Genomic DNA, 20,436 nt, shown 5'->3' on the forward strand with positions numbered 1-20,436 from the left:
GCCGATTGATGAAGTGTTACAGTATGCAAAATACTGTAGTGACGAGATTGAGTTGAAGCAGAGAAAGTTGAAGGAGAAAGTGATGGTGATGCAAATTAAGGCAGCGCAAGCAGGGATGCAGTGAAATGGAGTACAACAGATGGTGCAACAGCCGCAAGGAAACAGGATGTTTCAGGCGCAAGCGAGAGGCAGAGGTAGAGGAGGTTTTGTGCACTGTGGTCCAGATTTGAATACAGTAGTGGTTCAGAATGATGTACAAGGGATGAAGAAGGTGTTGCTATGCCACGCGTGCAGGGGCGTGGGACATTGGAAGCGGGAATGCCCGATGATGGTGCAGGAGGGTGTTGTTCAACAAAGCAATGATGTAAATGCATTTCAAAATGTTAAAGGACCATGAATGAGGGGTCCTAATCCGAACTTCCAGACTAACATGGTTCATATGCAGGGTCTCCAACCCATGCAACAAGTGCAGATGCCACGTATGCAACCAGTGCAGATGCAGCAAGTGCAACAGCAGATTCCAGTGGTACCTAGACAGCAAATGCAGTTGCCCTTAGCACCAATGGGACAGCAACAGGTGATGCTTCCTCAACAGGTCACAGGTCAAGGAATGGGTCAAAGTATCACAGTACAACAGTTCCCTTTGCGTGGTGAGAATGGAATAAACAATGACTGGTCGGACGACAGTTCGGATAGTGAGGAGTGCAGGCTTGCAGCTTCCCAAGAAGTAGATCAGAGGGGACCTTATGTACAAGGGAAGGTGATGAGTCACAAGGTATCATTCCTGGTTGACACAGGAGCGACGCACTCTACCATCAGAAGTGCAGAGGTTCCGAAATTGCCCCTTTCAGGATGTACAATAAAGGTAGTGGGAGTGGCAAACCAGCTCCTGACTAACCCGATTATAGATCCGGTTCAGGTTGAGATTGGTACCTTCCAGGGATTGCACTGATTTGTGGTTTGTGACTCAAGTCCTGTGTCCTGGGAAGAGACTTATTGTGCAAGGAGAGGTGTTCTATCACCTGTTCTAATGAGGGAATTCAGGTGCAGACAAACAGTGATGATGAGGGGGATGATGGTCAGATCTCAGAGCCAGAAACAGAGACCACAGATGAAGAGTACCCCTTGATAAGCTTCTTCCCGATGTTCACAGTGACTGACTTGCCCGGGAACTTGCAGGGAACAGTCACAGAGAAAGTGTGGGACTTGACAGGAAAGGAAGTGGGATTGATAAAAGGAGTAGAACCAGTCAAAGTCGATGTAAAGCCAAATGCCATGTTTCTCCCGGTACCACAGTATCACATGGCACAGGATGTCCTCATACAGGTGACGCAGATAATTGCAGACTTTGTGAAGCAGGGGGTCCTGAGAGAAGTGATGAGCAGCCCATGTAATTCACCGATAATGGATCTGAGAAAGCGTTGTGGGAAAGTTCGAATTGTTCTAGACTTACGAAAGATCAATGACATAGTGGTGAAGTGTTGCCTGATAGTGCCAAATCCAGCTGTGATTATGTTTAAAGTTCCATGCAATGCAGAATGGTTCTCAGTTGTCGATTTGTCCCAAGCGTTCTTTTCCGTGCCTCTTCATGACGACAGCCAGTTTCTTTTCAGTTTCAAATTCCTGGACAAGGTTTACAGTTGGTGCCGAATCCCCCAAGGGTTTTCTGAATCACCTTCCATCTTTAATCAGACTGAAGAAGGAATTGGAGTCATTGGAACTGCCTTTCCAATCGACTCTAGTGCAGTACATTGATGATTTGTTGATTGCATCTAAAACAAGAGATGATTGCAAATACGATACCATTGCCTTACTGAACCACTTGGGAAAGAATGGGCATAAGGTGTCCCCCAAAAAGCTGCAGTACTGGCAGAAAGAGGTGAAATATCTAGGTCATCTGATTGAGAAAGGGTCAAGGAAAATATCCAAAGAAAGAGTGACCGCCATATTGCAAATGAATCCCCCGGCATCTCGGAGAGACGTTAGGATGTTTCTGGGAATGGTGGGCTACTGTCGTCAGTGGATCCTGAATTTCTCAGTTATCTCTAAGCCATTAGTGAGACTGACGGTTAAAGAAGTTAAGGATGGCCCAGATGCTATTACTATGTCTGAAAAGGAAATGAAGGCATTCATTGAACTAAGGGAGTGTATGTGCAGGGCTCCAGCTTTAGGTATGCCTGACTACACAAAGCCTTTTGTCCTGTTTTGTCATGAGCGTGATGCTTGTTCTTTGTCTGTCTGGACACAGGTCCATGGAGGTGCAAACCGCCCAGTAGCATATTTTTCAGCTACTTTGGACCCTGTTGCAGCAGCCTTACCGGGTTGTCTGCGTGCAGTAGCAGCAGTTGGTCAAAGCCTTACACAGTGTGAAGGCATAATGATGGGACACCCTTTAACAGTTATGGTCCCACACTCAGTTGAAATTATACTGACCCGAACAAAAACCCAGCACATGACAAATGCCAGATTAACGAAGTATGAAACAATTATTTTGGGATCACCCAATGTGTCACTGAAACGATGTACTGTGTTGAACCCAGCAACTTTGCTTCAAAATGAGAATACCGAGGTTGATGATGCTGCGGAGGTAGAACATGATTGTCTTGAGGTAACAGAACTGTGCATCAAACCGAGACCTGATATTAAAGATACCCAATTGGAAGAAAAATATTACATTATCTTTGTTGATGGTTCATGCCTGAGAGACTCAGTAGGAGGTACTAAGAGCCGGATACGCCGTGTGTACAATTACTGGTATCCTAGAAGCATCTTGGCTTGAAAGAGTATACTCTGCTCAAGTGGGTGAATTGGTTGCTCTTAGTAGGGCATGCCATGCCGCTGACAAATTGAAAGTAACGATCTATACTGACAGCAGGTACGGATTTGGAATTGTCCATGATTTTGGCCAGTTATAGTCCCAGAGGGGTTTTATGACTTCTTCTGGTTCTTCAGTGAAAAATGGTGAAAGAATTAAGGAGTTGTTGCACGCGATTCAGTTACCTCTTGAAATTGCTGTGGTGAAATGCAGTGCTCATGTGAAATCACAAGACTTTGGGGGTTATTCTAACTTTGGAGGAGGTGTTAATCCGTCCCAAAAGTGACAGAAAAGTGACGGATTTACCACCAGCCGTATTACGAGTCCATTATATCCTATGGAACTCGTAATACGGCTGGTGGTATATCCGTCACTTTACCGTCACTTTTGGGACGGATTAACACTCCTCCAAAGTTAGAATAACCCCCTTTGTGTCAATGGGAAATGGATATGCGGATCAAGTCGTAAGGTTTTGCGCATTGAACTGTATATCGTTCAAGGATCAGTGGGAATGGTTACCTGAAACAGAAAATGAAACATGCACAGGTTACCCATTAGGAGTGGTTGACACTTTGGAAGAATTAAAATTGTTGCAGGGTCATGCCAGCAGGGAAGAGAAGCGCTGTTGGCTTAAAATGCAATGTGTACAAAGACCAGATGACTTATGGGTTTCAGATGAGGGGAAAATGGTTTTGACGAACAGTCTTCTGTCGCAGTTTGCAAGGTTTTACCATGGACAGGCACACATTGGGAGAGACGCCATGATCAGGTTGTTCAAAATTGATTGGTTCAATCCGAAGTTCAGACAAGCTGCAGAAGTGACTTGTCACAGGTGCATCATCTGTCAACAGATGAATGCGGGGAAAGGGACGGTGGTGAATTTGAGCCACATTGGGTGAGCAGGAGGTCCATTAAGCAGAATGCAATTGGATTTTATTGAGATACCTGTGTGTGGCGGTTTGAGATACATGTTGGTGATTGTGTGCATCTTTAGTCACTGGATTGAAGCCTACCCTACACATAGAAATGACAGTCTCACAGTAGTAAAGTTGCTGCTTAGGGAGTTGATCCCACGTTTTGGGTTTTCGATCTCTTTTGTATCAGATAGAGGAAGTCACTTCAACAATGAGATGGTTAAGCTCTTGTGTGCAGCATTGAATATTGAGCAGAAGTTGCATTGTAGCTACCGCCCTGAAGCATCAGGACTAGTGGAGCAAATTAATGGTACTTTGAAGTCTCAAATGGCAAAAATGTGTGCAGCTACAAATTTGAAATGGCCTGATGCGTTGCCCTTAGTACTAATGTCAATGAGAAACACACCCAACAAGAAGACAGGACTGTCTCCTCATGAAATTCTCATGGGAGAGCTATGAGATTGCCCGCAGTGCCTGCAAATGCTCTTGTGAATATCACGGATGATATGGTGTTGGACTACTGGAAGGGTCTGGCTGACGTGGTCCGCTCTTTCTCTCACCGGGGGGAGGCAGCCACATTGCCACCGATAAGTGATCCAGGTCACAATATGAAAGCTGGTGACTGGGTTGTTGTCAAGAAACACGTGAGGAAGTCGTTTTTGGAGTCACGTTAGAAGGGGCCATATCAAGTAATACAATGCTGTGAAGTGTGCAGGAATTCCAAACTGGATTCATGCTAGTCACACAAAGAAGGTGACGTGCCCGACTGATGAGGAAATTGAATTGTCGAAAATAACCACTTCAGAAAAGGAAGTCACAGGGTCGATGAGTAATCAAATGGGAACTGAGACTGAAGGAGAGCCCGTTGAGGACGGCTTAGTCACTCAAACAACAAACGGGATCCAGAGGGGTGACAGTGAGCCTATCTCAACTAAGGCACCAGGAGGACTGACTTAAAGATAGGTTCTCCCAGGAGCAGATGGATATGGGTTTGAAGTTGAGCCCCTGACAGACCCAGAAGGCGAAGGAGTTGAGGTAGAAGAAAGTCATAGTGCCCGGACTCCTCCTGAGCCCATTGCAGGTCCAGCAAGAGAAAACACCATAGAACAAGAGGAGGGCATTGAGCTGCCACACGGAAAGTCTAACAACAGTGGAACTTTAAAGGGAGATAAGTGGCCAGAATCGCAAGTGACAAAAGAAAAGGTGGTCATTGATGAGACAATTGAAAAAGAGGTTGATACAACAAGGAAGGAAGACTTGAGCGAAGGAGAGTTGCAAGGTGACCGCAAATTGAAAAGAAAGAGAGTAGCAAATAGAAGGTATGCAGGTCCTGAATGGGCATACGCAACATCAGCTGAGTGGCAACAAGAGTTCTTGGTATTCTGTTTTGATCGAGAAGTACCAGGTCAATACTATGGTACATGAGTTTGGCTACAAAGAAAAAAGACTGTGTTAAGTTGAAATTGAATTAAAGGAACCTGAGAAAAGAGACTGCTAAGTTACCGGATGTGACACTGTTAACCTGAATTGACATTCAAAAACTAATTGTGACAAGCTGCTAACTGAATTGACAAGGATCCTGGGAGTGAATGAGAAAGAGCTGTAAATAGTTGCTGAAGAAAGACTTTGCGTAGCCTTGCTGAGAAAAAAAAAAGAGAAGGGAAAAAGCTTTTAACCATCCTCTGTTGATTGTTGTTTACATTTGTAGCACTTTTGCTTTCTGATTCTTTACAGATCATGCCTAGCACGGAAGATGATAATGGGGGGAGTACGCGTTGTAAATATTTGGGAATTGCTTTGGGTGTTGTGTGTGTGATATTCATTATAGCCTTGTTTGTGGAAATGCGATTGGTGGATGAGAATGAAGATAACAATGCTACAATTCCTGAGACTGCTACACTAACACCCTGGGAGAGCTTTGAACAAGACATGAAGTATCTGCATGAGAATACTAATACAAAGGGACAACTGTCTACTAATGTTTTCTATCGCTTGCTGAGTGAGTATGTTGACACCATGGATGCGAAAGCTTGTTATGTGTGTACTCAAATTCCTGTTTCTGTACAAGAAGGAGTTACCTATCATAGTTTACCCCTAATTTATGGGATTAGTTGTAGTTTACTACTAACACGTTTCTATAACCAAGAAGAGGTGCAATATTTTTACTCTAACCATGACGTGCCTATTATAGAAGACTTGAATAGTGTGACTAAATATTATGCAATAAAGTTAGTGAAAGGGTTCTTTGAAGTGAGAATGGCGATTAGTACATCCTATCCACACTGAAATAATCTGACTTGCTTGCTTTCACCTTTAGAGAAAACCTTTCTAGATCACACTGAAGATAGAGGAAGGGTTTTGAAAGGGAAATTAGAAAAAGGCTTGCAGCAACGATCCTTTATTAATAGTGGGAGTTACAATGGAATTAGGGAACAAGGGAAATTAGCTTTAGATGCCCTACACGTAGGAAAGCTTTGCGTAACACAGCCAAAATCATATTATGACAATGTGTTTGTGGGAACGAGTGAGTGTAAGCATGTGTTTTTTTTTCAGAATAAGTGGACTTTTATGTTAAATGGAATGGATCCAGCAATCCCAGGGGTCTATTATATATGTGGGCTTAGTGCTTATTACCGTCTTCCTAAGGGATGGTATGGGACATGTTATTTGGGGATAGTTTTCTCAAAGATTTATCAGCTCGAAGACTTGAAAAAGTTTCCGAAGGTGACTGAATTGCTTCGTACTAGACAAAAGAGAGAGAGTGCTGCTGGTGTAGTGGGAGACATATTTGGAGCAATAATCCCTTCAGTAGGGGTTATCTTAAACTCCATAAAGATTCAAAAGTTGTCTACTATTGTGGATAACATGCTGACAAATTTCACAGGAGCTATACTCCTGATGGATACTGAACTTGCGGTGGAGAGGGCTATGACTCTTCAAAACAGGCTTGCTTTAGACATTCTTTTAGCGGAAAATGGCCGAGTCTGTAAGATGCTTAATGAGCGTCACTGCTGTGCCTACATACCTGACAATAGTAATGAGATTAGAAGTATGCTTACTAACCGAACAAGAGATAGTGCAGATTAGAAGGAATTGAAAGAACCAGGTGTTTGGGAAAAGGTTGGAAAGGGACTTGCTCATGTGGGAAACTGGTATAGTAATATTTGGCATGAGATATTTGGAAAAATAACACAGGGAATAGTGATTGTTTGGGCTTGTGTATTCGGATTATGGTTATCTTCCAAAATTAGCAAAAGGATTAAAGCAAAATTGGCAAAACGTAATGCGAGGAGGGAAAAAAGAAAAGGGAAAAATTGTTCAGAGCAAAATACGAAAAGGCAAAATCAAGGGAAGAAATTAATATGAAAGAGATTAAGAAATGAAAAGGTTGTCAAAGAAGGGGTTTGTGTGATGACAAGAGTCATCAGAGGAGGGATTTTGGGAGTGTAGCTTTTATATTCAATATTAACATGACATGCTTGCAAAATAATGTATAATAAAACGATAGAGAAAATGTATTAATGTACAACTAATGTACGTGTTTGAAATGTGCCCACGGGGAGTGGCCACCAATGTATACCATGATTAATGAAATTGACTAATGATGAATCAACAATGTACTAATGTATGATTTTATATTAGCATTGAGAGTTATATGTTAAGGGTTTGCTAAATTAATTACTAGGCCTTAGTTAGCAAGGGTCTGGGCCTAGCTGCCTGGTCTCATATTAAATGTGTTGTTCTAACATGCAATGTGCTGTCTTCCTGAAGGACATAAAACTGTACTTTTCCAGAAGCGAGATGTGTGTAGCCATAGTAACTTCTTTCTCATGAGACCCGACTTGCTCAAGGAGACATTCTTGCCGAATGCAACAGTGTAATTTGCAACAAGTACAAGGTCGCCTAAACTAGTAAAGACAACGGAGCTACTGACTGAAGCGAAGAGTGTAACTTTTCTACCTGACATTCTACCCGATGAAGACGTAAATCACAGGAGCCCAAAGCTGCAAGAGAACTGCCTTAGGTGAAAATACTAGTAAGGTGATCAATGAACTATTGGACAGAGATAGTGATGCACCAAATATTGACCAATGGAAATTAGAGACTTGTCTGGCAAATTCAATTTAACGACGTGGCACAAGGAGAAATCAGCCATTAGAGGGACACCCCTGCTGTTATTCTGACTTTACGGTTTAGTCTCTGATGTTCTGATACTTTAAACCATCCTCACCCTTTTTGCCTTACCCAATACTTGCTTCTCCTCCTTATGAGGGAAGTATTCCTACTTATCCTATCCTGCCAAGACTTTGCTGTGCTATTCTGGCTGATGGTGGATCGACTGCTGTCCTGAGGACGAAGACTGATTCTGTATGCTGACCCATTACGGAGGGTAACTATATGATGATGAATTGTAATTGTCTGTTTGCCTTTCCTTTCTAGGTACCAACTGCTCTTTTGATAGAGACCATAGTTAGGTGTTTTCTAAGTTTGTGTTACTAAATTGTTTTGCATGAAGCCCAACATGCTGATGTTAATTAGAGGTTAGTTGAGGAATTCACTTATTCGGATGCAAATAGACAAGTGACTGAATCTTGCTTTGTTGAATAATGTGATAATGATACTCTGCTAAAATTGATTCATTGTGACGTCGTGTTTTGTTCTAATGTTCATGATCTTTGCTTTGCTTAAGTCATATTCAAGTTGCCACATTGTAACATTGTTGATGTGTTTTCTGGTATTGAGACTAATAAACTTACTAGTAGAGTGTAACAAATACGAAATAAATATCATAAATCTTACTAAGCTTGTGTGGTTATTCACGGCTGGAGGGTCATGGTGTGTTTCGATTCTTATTAATTGATTTGATTGATCGCCATTGTGAATATTGATGGGATTACTGATTCATTGATTACAATGCAGAATAGAGATCTCGTCTTAAGGCGTCTCCAATCAGGGTCAAAAGATTTGTTGGCCTAAAACAAGTCCCCGTGTAAGTCAAGTACCTAGGTCGGGACGCATTATCACCACTAGCACCACCTACAGGGGTACAAGAACTATCAAAAGTTCCCAGATACAGATCGGCAACTGCAGGTACAAGTATCCAACAGAAACGGCATTATTATCAGATAATAGGAGGCATGGGACACCATTTCATTTTATTTTTAACGTCGGAAAAAATTAAATGTCATTTTTTTCAGTTCCTTTCTGTCGGTTGGGTTCTGAATTTGATTATACATTGCAAGCAATGGCTACTCAACATGTTACCAGCATTTATGACCGACATTATGCTTAAAAGACTTAGGGCCAGGTGTAGGTAGCCTTTTGCATGTCGCAAACTGCGAAAATCGCAGTTTGCGGCGTGCAAAAGGCCTAACGCGATGCACAACCTCAAATTGCGAGTCGGTACCGACTCGCAATTTGAGGCTGTGACTCGCAAATAGGAAGGGGTGTTCCCTTACTATTTGCGACCGCATCGCCATGCTGAGTTGCTTTGTGACCGCGAATGCGGTCGCAAACCAACTCGCAGTTACCATCCACTTGAAGTGGGTAGTAACGCATTCGCAAAATGGAAGTGGTCCCCATGGGACCCCTTCCCCTTTGTGAATGTCAACAAAAATGTTTTTTCAGAGCAGGCAGTGGTCCTATGGACCACTGCCTACTCTGAAAAAACCGAAACCAAATGGTTTTGGAAGTTTTTTCTTTTTGCAGCTCGTTTTCCTTTAAGGAAAACGGGCTGCAAAAAGAAAAAAAAACTGCTTTATTAAAAAAGCAGTCACAGACATGGAGGTCTGCTGTCTCCAGCAGGCCACCATCCCTGTGAGTGCATGCACTCGCTATGGGGTCGCAAACTGCGACCCACCTCATTGCGACCCCATAGCGAGTCGCAGAAGGTGTCTGAGACACCTTTCTGCATTTGGTTTTGCGAATTGCAATTTGCGAGTCGCTGTGACTCGCAAATTGCAAGTCGCAAAATTATACTTACCTACATCTGGCTCCTAATTCCAGAATTTAACACTGTTATTATTATTTTCGTTTTAGACATGTCTGATGTGAATTTCATATCACCACTTCCAAAGGCAATCGCGAGATGTTGGGGTATGTCAGCATGAGTACACGAGTAGCCAGCCAAGTTGGTGAAACTGATCTAGAGACTCCACAAGGAATATCTAAGTTCTGTATAAGCAAAATGTGAGATACTGAGGGGCATATTTATACTCTGTTTGCGCCGGAATTGTGTCGTTTTTTTTGACGCAATGCCGACGCAAAACTAACTCCATATTTATACTTTGGCGTTAGACGTGTCTAGCGCCAAAGTCCATGGAGTTTGCGTCATTTTTTTGCGTGGACACCTACTTTGCGTTAATGATATGCAAGGTAGGTGTTCCCGTCTAAAAAATTGACTCCGAGGCATGTGCGCCGTATTTACACTCCCGGGCAAAATTCACGCCCGGGAGTGGGCGGGACAAAAAAAATTACGTACAGCCGCTTTTGCGCAGTTTTTTAGCGCCTGGTCAGGGCAGGCGTCAAGGGACCTGTGGGCTCGGAAGGAGCCCAGAGGTGCCCTCCCAAGCCCCCAGGGACACCCCCTGCCACCCTTGCCCACCCCAGGAGGACACCCAAGGCTGGAGGGACCCATCCCAGGGACATTAAGGTAAGTTCAGGTAAGTTAAAAAAAAAAAAAAAATGTGGCATAGGGGGGCCTGATTTGTGCCCCCCTACATGCCACTATGCCCAATGACCATGCCCAGGGGACAGAAGTCCCCTGGGCATGGCCATTGGGCAAGGGGACATGACTCCTGTCTTTGCTAAGACAGGAGTCATTTCTAGTGGGGTTAGGAGTCGGAAAAAATGGCGCAAATCGGGTTGAGGCGAAAAATTTGCCTCAGCCTGACTTGCCCCATTTTTTGGCACCCAAGCTCCATATCCCCCTACGCCGGCGCTGCCTGGTGTACGTCGTTTTTTTCTACGCACACCAGGCAGCGCCGGCGGCTAACGCCGGCTAACGTCATTGATTAAATATGCCGCCCGCATGGCGCTTCAGAATGGCGTTAGCCGGCGCTAATTTTTTTGACGCAAAACTGCATTAGCGCAGTTTTGCGTCAAAAAGTATAAATATGGCCCTTAAAGCGGGAGAAGGCATCTAAATGACCATGGTGGCAGGAGCATGCAAGGCATAACAAACTTTAGTAGTCAAGCAAAGAGGCAGCATTCAAAACGCTGACAACAAACATTGAGATTGTCCACCTTGTTATATGCGTACTAAATGCAAAAAAGCAACAAGTTCAGCAATCTCAATCAGAGTTTTAATGAATAAATGTGAGTATTTTTTTGGGAGAAAAACGTTTTAAGCATGGCCATTTACGTAAAGAGAAACACTCCAACGTAAGTACCTAAAAGCATTTCACAGCCAAAAATAGAGTTGTATCTTTTCACACGATATTTTAAAACATCAGGAAAGAAAACCACACTTTCTGTGAACCTTGCCAGGTCTACGTTCAATCCTATTTCTGCATAAAACAGCATTTTTGGTTCGAAATACCTGAAAAAGACAGCATACATTCAAGCAGTATATCAACGTGAAACGATTTAGACAATGGTTGGGGTTCAGGAACAGAATTAAGCAATTTAAAAAGATGAATGCCATCGAAAGTTCTATAATAATATAAAAACTACGCAGCTTCCTAAAAGCATCTGGATCTGTGTATATCCCATGGAAGCGGATTCACTAAAATGCTAGGGGTAGCGCAAGCGACATCAGAGGCCCTTTGATGACATTATATAACTATTGAACCATAGATTTCCCAGAACGTCATGTCATTTGACCTTAACCTTGAAGGCATCATAATAAGTGACGAGGCTGAAGTTCCATTATAGCTGTATGATTAATATACCAACACAACAGTACGCATGTCTACTTTAGATACCACCTATATTACTGTGCCGACTTGATCTTTGAAAAGTGCGGGGCACAATGCTAGTGTTGATTTGCAGCAAAGGAGTGGAGGAAGTGAGCTAAGTCCCTTCTTAGAAAGTAACGGGGTCCTGCCCCCAAAAATGTAGAAACAATTGGATCAAATAGTCCGTTTTCAAGCACAACTTTCACATCAATTTGGTAAAAAGCTAAAGCCTTGGAAGGAATTCCTGACAATGCCCAGGAGTAAATCAGGTTATTTTTTCAAAATGTGTTATGGGTGCCCCCAAATGTCAAAAGTGACCTCCATTGTGCCAGGGCCAGCATTATGACTTGGGTCCTCTCTCAGGCCAAAAAATACTTACACTATGTTAGAGCAAGAAATTTGAAATGAATACCATCCTTATACCAGGGCCAGCATTATGACTTGGGTCCTTTCTCAGGCCCAAAAATACATACACTATGTTAGAGCAAGAAATTTGAAATGAATACCATCCTTATACCATAGGCGATCCTTATGTCAAAAATTACCTCAGTATGTGAGGGTCAGCATTTTGTCATCGTTGCTGCTCGCTCTCACTTAATAATTTTCACTGTCTAGTACTCATTCATTGCATTTCACTCTCTTGCACTCCCTCTTACTCCCTATTTCTCACTCACTCTCAGTTATTATCAATCACTCTGACTCACACATTCATACTCACAGTCACTCAAAATCACTCTTACTCTGACTCAATCATACTTTCTCACTCAAACTCACTTTCACTCACTCTTAATCTTTTTCTCACCCACCTAATGTCACTCTTACCCACACTGACGTTCACAATCTCTAGTACTAGCTCACACTCATTCATTCTCACTCACTTGCAGACCCTCTTACTCTCACTAAGTCTGACTCACTCTGACTCACTCATACTTTCTGGCACTCATTCCCATACATTATCACTCACTACCAGTCACTGACTCTCATTCATTTTCACTTAAACATACATGTGTACACATACGTACATATGCTAACACATTTACGCATACACACTCGCACCAGCAAGCATGCACACCACATACGTTTAAAAGCATGTTTTTACTTACCTCGGCTGCTAGGAAGGGTCTCATTCCAGCTAACTGTACTTCTTTTTTTTATAACACTAACAGTGAATAATATGATATTATTCACTATTAGTGTAATAGAAAATTGGCAGAAAACAATGAGAGTGGGGCCACATAGATTCCTCTAAGGCAGAGCTTCCCCTGTGCTTCTTGCACTAAAATGGCCAACTCTGAGCCTAGAGGTGCAAAGGCAGGGACAGGGGTTGCATTGGGCAACCCAATGGTCGAAGCTCCGACCACTTGCGACCTCCAAATGATGTCCATGGCATATTTACATATAGTTATATTACCTTTAGGTATGACAAGAGGCACACTATGCATTTTGCAGAAAACATTGATGCTAGACTATTGCAGCAAACAATTTGTATATTTCAGCCATGTTTTCCAAGAAAAATGAAAGACTGGGTATCCTGTAAATCATAGAATTATATTTAGCCACACTTTTCTTTGATGATATTCAAGTTACCACAAACACCCACCACACCTGCTAACCACTATCATCCAATATGTCAAAGGCCACGTAACAGTAAATACATCAGAATAATGAATGATGAAAAGGAAGGCCAGGTTTGCTTAAAACAATAATTAATGTACAATACCCTCCACATAGTGTGCAGCATAAACAAACCTTATTTAAAAACGTACCTGCAGAGGGACATCAGGCTCCATTTCAAAATCTGGAATTTTTTCACTCCAAGGAGTAAATTTGTTTGTCTCTGGATCAATGAAATAATCAAAGACAGTGCCCTGAGAGGGAAATTTTATTGTTCTCATTTCTTTGGTCCACCATCTGCTGAACTCCATACGATAATCAATTAACTGCGGAACAAAAGATTAGACTAAACTTTCACCACTGAAAAGAAATGGTGTATTTAATATGCTTTTGATTCTTAGTGTGGGGAGAGTCTGAAGGAAATAGTACTATAATTCTTACATTCACTTTTTGAGAGGGTAAAACTAATGCATTAATGTTGGCAGTTCATTTTCTTAGCCTTAAATAAAATAATTACCTAGTCAAGCCTAGTCCTAGGGCTGTAATCAGCTAGGCATCTGAAAATCTTGAACAAGAGATGGGCCATGGACTGAACTTTTGATGTACTCAGTTGTATGATGAGAGTATCAGGGAAATTAGCAGGGAACAGGGGTAGTAAGCATTTTGCCTGTGTATATAACACATTTAAGAGGTGGACAGGACAGGCCCCGTGGTAAGGGCAATGTGAGGAATGCCCCCCCTAGTATAATCCCACATAGGGAAGCAATAATAATTCAAAGAGTATGTCAGCCGGAAAATATTGTGTAATACAGGAGTGTTGGAAAAGGCCCTTTCTGCAGGGTTATCCACAAACATTTTGCCTTTCTCCTTCTTTTTGTGGCCCTCTTTTTGATGGCTTTAAGACTGGGCTGGACTGCCAATCAGTGCTAAAGTGCATGCACCCTCTCCCCTAAAACTTGATATGTATGGTTTACGCCTGTTTGGCTTATTTAATTTATCTGTAGGTCCCTTGTAAAGTGGTATAGCATAGAGCCAGGGACTGCACATTAAGGGCCATATGTAAAAACACTTTTTCCCATAGACACAGAATGGGTAAAAACCTTTGCTACATCTGGCCCTAAATGCTACTAGTGGGTCTGTAACATGGATTGTGCCACCCACAGAAGTAGCCTTTCAAACTTGTCTCAGGGCTGCCACTGCAGTGCCTGCATGGACAGTTTTACTGCCACACTGACTTGGCAAGTCAAACTACTTGCTAAGACCTAAACTCCCCTTTTACTACACCTAAGTCTCTCCTACGGTAGGCCCTATATAGCCCTATGGGCAGGGTGCTGTGTATGTAAAAAGTATTTTTCTGTGGGTACTGCTCCTCTCATAGGTTTGCATTGGTAATTCCCTTGTATATGCCTGAGTGGTCATTTCTGACCTGTAAGTAGTAGTGTGGGCATGTTTGGAATGTTTGGAATGGTAGTGAGAAATCCAGCTTAATGGGGTTGGTGGATTTTAAATTCCTAATTTAGAAATGCCACTTTTAGAAAGTGGGCTATTCTCTGTGCTCATAACTCTGGTGCTGTGCAGCCTGCCTCCAATCCACATTTAGGGCAGAATGACAGCTCCACTTTGTGCATAGTCCCCAGACAGCCGTCTATCAGGGAGGGTAAGGTGTGACAGGGTTACATCCGCATTCACCTACATACTGATGGTCTTCCTGGAGCGGGAGAGAGGGAGGTAGGGCGCACTTCACACTTGAAAACATTGTGTCCTGAACTCACAAAAAGGGCTTGTTTACCCCCTACTGATGTATGAAGCCAGAGTAGGGGAGAATGGAAATTATTGGAACTAGTCAGATCAGGCTGGAACCTTCTCCCATCTTCTAGAAGCTGTGCACCTGGAGTATAAGTACAGGGGTTCTCGCCCCATGATTTTAAAGCACTTTTGGAACTGGGAGTGAACCTCTGTCAGAAGGACTGCTTGACTGCCCAAAGAATCAATCTGGACTGGTCTTCTTTTGTTGCCCTGCTGCCAAGTGTCTGCTTGGTGGCACATATGACTCATTTGGATTGCTTTTCTGCTTGTTGTCCTGCTGCCACCTGGTCCTTAACTGTGGGTCACCAGACGTTGTGGGACTGCTAGGAGGAACTGCCAAATAGCCACCAGCTTCATTGTGCTGACCTGCTTGACCCCTTTGTGCCTCTCAAGTGCCTCCCAAGAAGCTCAGTGTGTGTGTGAGTCCCTCAGAGCGGCATTCCCCAAGCCAGGAGAAGTACCAATGTACAAGGCGAGGCTCCAGCCTCACAGGGCAGTTTGCCCAACAACGTGGGACACTCTGGTGGTGTTCAGGGGTGTGTGGCCCTGCCAAAGATGCACCACATTGTTCAGGAGAGCTGTTGTTTAGGTGCGCACCGGCACCCAATTGTAGGTACTGTGATCAGGCCACTTCACTATGTACTCATGGACAACCGCCTCTACACCTATGAAGGTGAGGTACTCAGAGAGATCGACACGCTCTGGCCTGCAGTGTGTGTGTGTGTGTCCTGATCCCCCCAAGTTAGACCGTACCTTATGGCGGGGGGGTTGAAACTGCTGTAGCTCTACAGGTGAAGTCCTTGACTGAGGCCACCAATCAAACCTTGTTCATCCAGGAGCATTGTGCAAATTAACATTACCATATTACCCAAAGTAGGACCCCTGGTGCCCCTGGGCCCTACCTTTCTCTCCCCACCAGACTCTCTTAGGAGTACCATAATCCCACAAGTTGGGGGGGAGGGGTCCCTGTAGTTAGTTGGGTGCAGTACTTCTGTTGCACCAATCATGATACTTGATGATTTGTGGACATGGGTGGTACTTGGTAATTGATCTGTGCCTCCTAACTAAACTGCTGCATTGTTGGTCTGATGTATGATTACACTGACAGCATAACAACCTACTATTCAGTAACTGCACAAAATCCACAGTATTTATGATTTATGTCAGTTTTTGGTTATGAAATATATGCCAATATAGCAATATATTTTTATACATTCTAAGTAGAGCCCCTTTTGTGGTGTATTTATTGTGTCACTGTTGTGAGTGTGTTGCGGAAATGCTTTACACATGACCTCTGAGGATAAGCCTGACTGCTCTGTGCCAAGCCACCAGGATAACTGACTTGCCCTGACTAGAGTGATGGGTTCTGCCTGGCTGAGGTGCATACCCCAGCCAACTTGAAATTCTGTTTCTAACAAGAAGTTATACATAAACCACCTAAATGTCAAAATCAGTGTGAGTGGATACAATAGTAACTACCTTTATGCAAATGAAAATAGTTAAACGACCTTGTAGAAGCAACTTACAACTTACAATTATAAATACTGTTGTATGTGATTTTAGAGACTTACATCTGACCACTCTAAATATGCACAGTAACTAAAATAATAATGTCACTAGGAGTAGATGGTGAAAACTGATGGCAAATTACACATGTGTGAGAGAAGCACCCCACCACCTGCCTCCACAGTACTTTAGTGATGAGGCATGTATTCCTCAGCAAAAGCATTCCCCCACAAAGCATAAATAATGGTTGAGAAGTGGGCAATCCATGATGTTTGGTAAATGCTACAGGTTCCTATGAGCCCTTTTCTGTAAAGCAGACAAGATGAGGTAGAGCCCCTATCAAAAAACCTGAACACTAAGGCAACCAAAGCACTGTCCCACATCAATATGGTGGTGCAGAGGGCCAGATGTATCAATATAGTGGTTGCAAAGAGTGGTCGCAATTTGCAATCAGGGTTTTTTTGCACCAAGTATTGCATTTTGTGAACAAACCTAAATATTAATTGGGCAGTTCCCAAAATTCTAAATCAGAGTGAGTCACTGTCCAACCTCACTCATTTAAATTCATAAGGCATGTGAAAAATTGCGACTTACTTCAACTACTGACAATCACAATGTTGACCGCCTGCAAGAGTTTTTTTTTTTAATAAAGATGTTTTTAAAGCACAACGATTTCATAAAAGAAAATGTGCCTAGTTTAAAAAATATTGACAAAAAAAAGTTTCAGTGAGAGTTGGCAGCAATCTTCTGGAGCACGTCCTGCTGCCACTGAAACTTTTTCCACAGTTTACAAAGAGGATCCAAAGGGGACCTATTATCTTAAGTGAATAAGCTTCCATCCCAACTTGGAAGTTGGTAACCTTCTGATAACCTTAATTATCACTGAGAAATAGTTTTTGTGTTATAGAACGTGGCACTTGGCAGCATGATGGATGAGGAAATGTGAAAGACAGAAGTGCATTTTTATACCTAGTGGTATGCTAACAGCCCTGATTAGTTCTCTGTGTCTCTTTTTTGCATTGGTAATGTTTCTTCATGTTGTCAGTTCCAGTTCCTATTCTCAATGGGGCAGGAGGCCATACGTTCTGTGATTCTATGGATCTGAAGAAGGTAACAGGTGTGGTAAAGAAGTGAGTGGGAGTCAGACATCTGCCTGGATAGACTGCATTACAGTCCTTTTTCAAATGATTGCTATTATGACGTCAACTGAGGAGATGTGCTGGGATGCACTGTGTCATAAACATCCTCTTGTCATATTAGGATGTTGGTATTCAGGGTATGTGACTATTAAGAACCAGCAGGTTGGATTATGATATAGTCTTGTGGTGACCAGCAATGTGTGGCAGATTTCGGCAGTCTTTGAAGACTTGTCTGGTTAGTATTTAGCGGTTAGTTAGGTGGGCTGGTATAGCTTGTATCTGTGCCCTCCAGTTGGGAGCATGGTTCCACAGGACGTCTCATACATTAAATGCCTGTCTTGATGAAGATAAGGGATCAGGTAGTGAATTGGTATATGATTTTATGAGGTAACATAGATTACATCAGATTGTTACTTGGATGACTGTCAGAAAGTCTAGAAGTGCATTCCTGCATTTTGTGGTTAGAGTAGTGTCATGCATGCCTGGGTTTTTCTGTAATGCATACATGTTTCATGCAGGCTAAGCCTGATTGCATGTCAACATGGACACATATACATTATTAGAGAATGTGTGTATTATGTTTAGAGCCTAGAAAACAAACTGTTTGATTGGCAATGATAATGAATGTGTGCGCAATCATACTTTTTTAGTTTTGAATCTCAATTTTGACAGTGTTCATGAAAAGAAGACAGAGAAAGAATATTTCGTCTCTTAGGGCTGTGTGTGATGCTTGTTGGCAAAAGGTCCCGTAATACTTGCATCCAAAATGCCATCTTGCCTTTATACAATTAGCTTGGAAGGAAGGAAAGTTGTTCCATCACTGCCTTTCATGCACTTCTGCAAGACAACATTCTGTGCGTGCAGTAATATTAACAAACATGCTGAGCAAGAGTGCTCACATCACTCTCTATAGAAAATAATTGGAAGCTAAGGTATTAAAAGAAGCCAGAAAAGGAGGGGTTAGATATGTGGACCAGATGCTCAGAGGGACATTCTGCATATTATAACTGCTGGCCTAGGAGCAACGTAAGGTATGTGTGGAATCTAACATGACGTAACATACTGCAACTGAGTTAAGTGACATGGCCAAGAAATTATATGGTTGAAGGTACCTTTTAATAGGTAAAGATTTTAGGCTAATAGGAATGTGTGATGAGACATGGTTGGGGCATCTTGGGTTAGATTGGTCTTTTGTTTTGAGGGTTGTTATGAACACTAAGATTTTAGTATAATAGCCATAATTCTGATCTATATGTTTTATAGATGTTTTGTGCACAGTTAATTATGAATCAAACACCACTCAGGCTATGCCTACTAATTTGTGAAAGCAGGGTAGAGCTCCTTTTTAAAAATAACCTAAGCGGATCAGAGATATTTCAACTGGGCTATTTGCCTCCCAGGACACCCTTCCTAAAGGAGCAGAACTCATTAGCGAGAGGAGTGAAAGGCATCTGCTAGTTTTCCTTTTCTAAGCAGAGGGTAGGAGACCTATATTTGCCTCTTGAAACTAAGATGATCTATCTGAGTGCTCCCCAAAGTGTGAGGCTCACAACAGTAGAGTGGTTTTATCATTGTGTTGGGCCTGGACAGGAAGTGGATTTACCAGCGGTGATTGTCTTCTCCCGGTGGAATAGGAGATAAGTTGTATCTGGGACAGCTATCTGCATAGTTGGTCTATTGGTCGACTGTATCAAGGGTTACAAACTCCTATCCTATATTCTAACCGGAAATACCAATGTGTCAAGTTAACTAATGCTATCACCCTTCCCTGAAATGTCTAACCTACCTGGTCTTGAAAAAGTGCTCCACCAAAGGACCAGACACTTGCAAAAACAAAGTAAATTTCGTATAATTCGCGGGGAGAGTCAGGAGGTGTGTTTTCTTCTGTCAGGAGACAATCCAGCAATGAGCACAATGTCTGGAAAAAAGAAAGAGCAGTAAAAGAGGTTAGGTAGTGAGTAAAATACTGAAGGCTTTCAACTAACATTTATCTTCTAGGTCCATATGAAATAAAACAGTACATGATACACACACACAAACACACACACAATGAAAACAACAAAAAGACCAAAGGTTAAAGCTTAGTTACAGTTAGGAAAACGTATTTTCCATATTTTTCTCTATACAAGTTAAGTGTATACTGCACAAACTTTCAATATTTTAAAGTGATAGCTATAACTTTCATATACAATTTATCTACCACCTTCAACTTATTATAAGTAGCAGACCTCATTACACACTCTATTCAGCTCACTAACCAGACAATACTAGCTATAACTTGCCACTCAACCATGCACTGTGTTGTGACATATATTGTCATTTTAGAAGTTATAAGTGTTGTTATAAGAAGCTATGATTTTACATGCTATGAATGATGTAGTAGGCAAGGGTATAAACAGTGCATAAAAAAGACATGAGATATAATTAATGTCGTGTGGCAAGTGAGGTGAACAGACTGTGTTCGGAGGTGCGGGACATATTAATTTAAAGGTGATGCATAAATTATGAATTGAAGTTATAATTATATCTTTATGATTTTTAATGTTTGTGTATTTTAAGTTGGGTGTGTATAGAAAGAATGCATGACATATTTCTAACTATAAATTACCCATGAACTTAGTGTTTTTTCATTGTTTGGTAATGGTTTTTATTTTTTTAATAAAAATGTGTTTCAAATCGCAGTGTGGAGTGTCACTGATTGGAGTGTTGTATAATGTAGTGTAGTAGAGCATAGTGAATGAGAG

At 42.2% G+C, this 20,436-nt stretch overlaps 1 protein-coding gene across 1 annotated transcript in view; it reads right to left on the bottom strand.

Moving 5' to 3' along the window:
• LOC138283610 (dynein axonemal heavy chain 11-like) overlaps positions 1-20,436 on the bottom strand; it is a 2,790,563-nt gene that overhangs the window by 1,293,701 nt on the left and 1,476,426 nt on the right. The window contains exons 48-49 of the mRNA XM_069221547.1: positions 19,479-19,610; positions 13,394-13,567 (exon numbers count right to left, since the gene is read on the bottom strand). Coding sequence (XP_069077648.1) covers positions 13,394-13,567; positions 19,479-19,610 — 306 coding nt within the window. The remainder of the gene's footprint in view (positions 1-13,393; positions 13,568-19,478; positions 19,611-20,436) is intronic.

Source organism: Pleurodeles waltl, chromosome 3_1 (assembly GCF_031143425.1).
Source record: "Pleurodeles waltl isolate 20211129_DDA chromosome 3_1, aPleWal1.hap1.20221129, whole genome shotgun sequence".
Classification (NCBI taxonomy): domain Eukaryota; kingdom Metazoa; phylum Chordata; class Amphibia; order Caudata; family Salamandridae; genus Pleurodeles; species Pleurodeles waltl.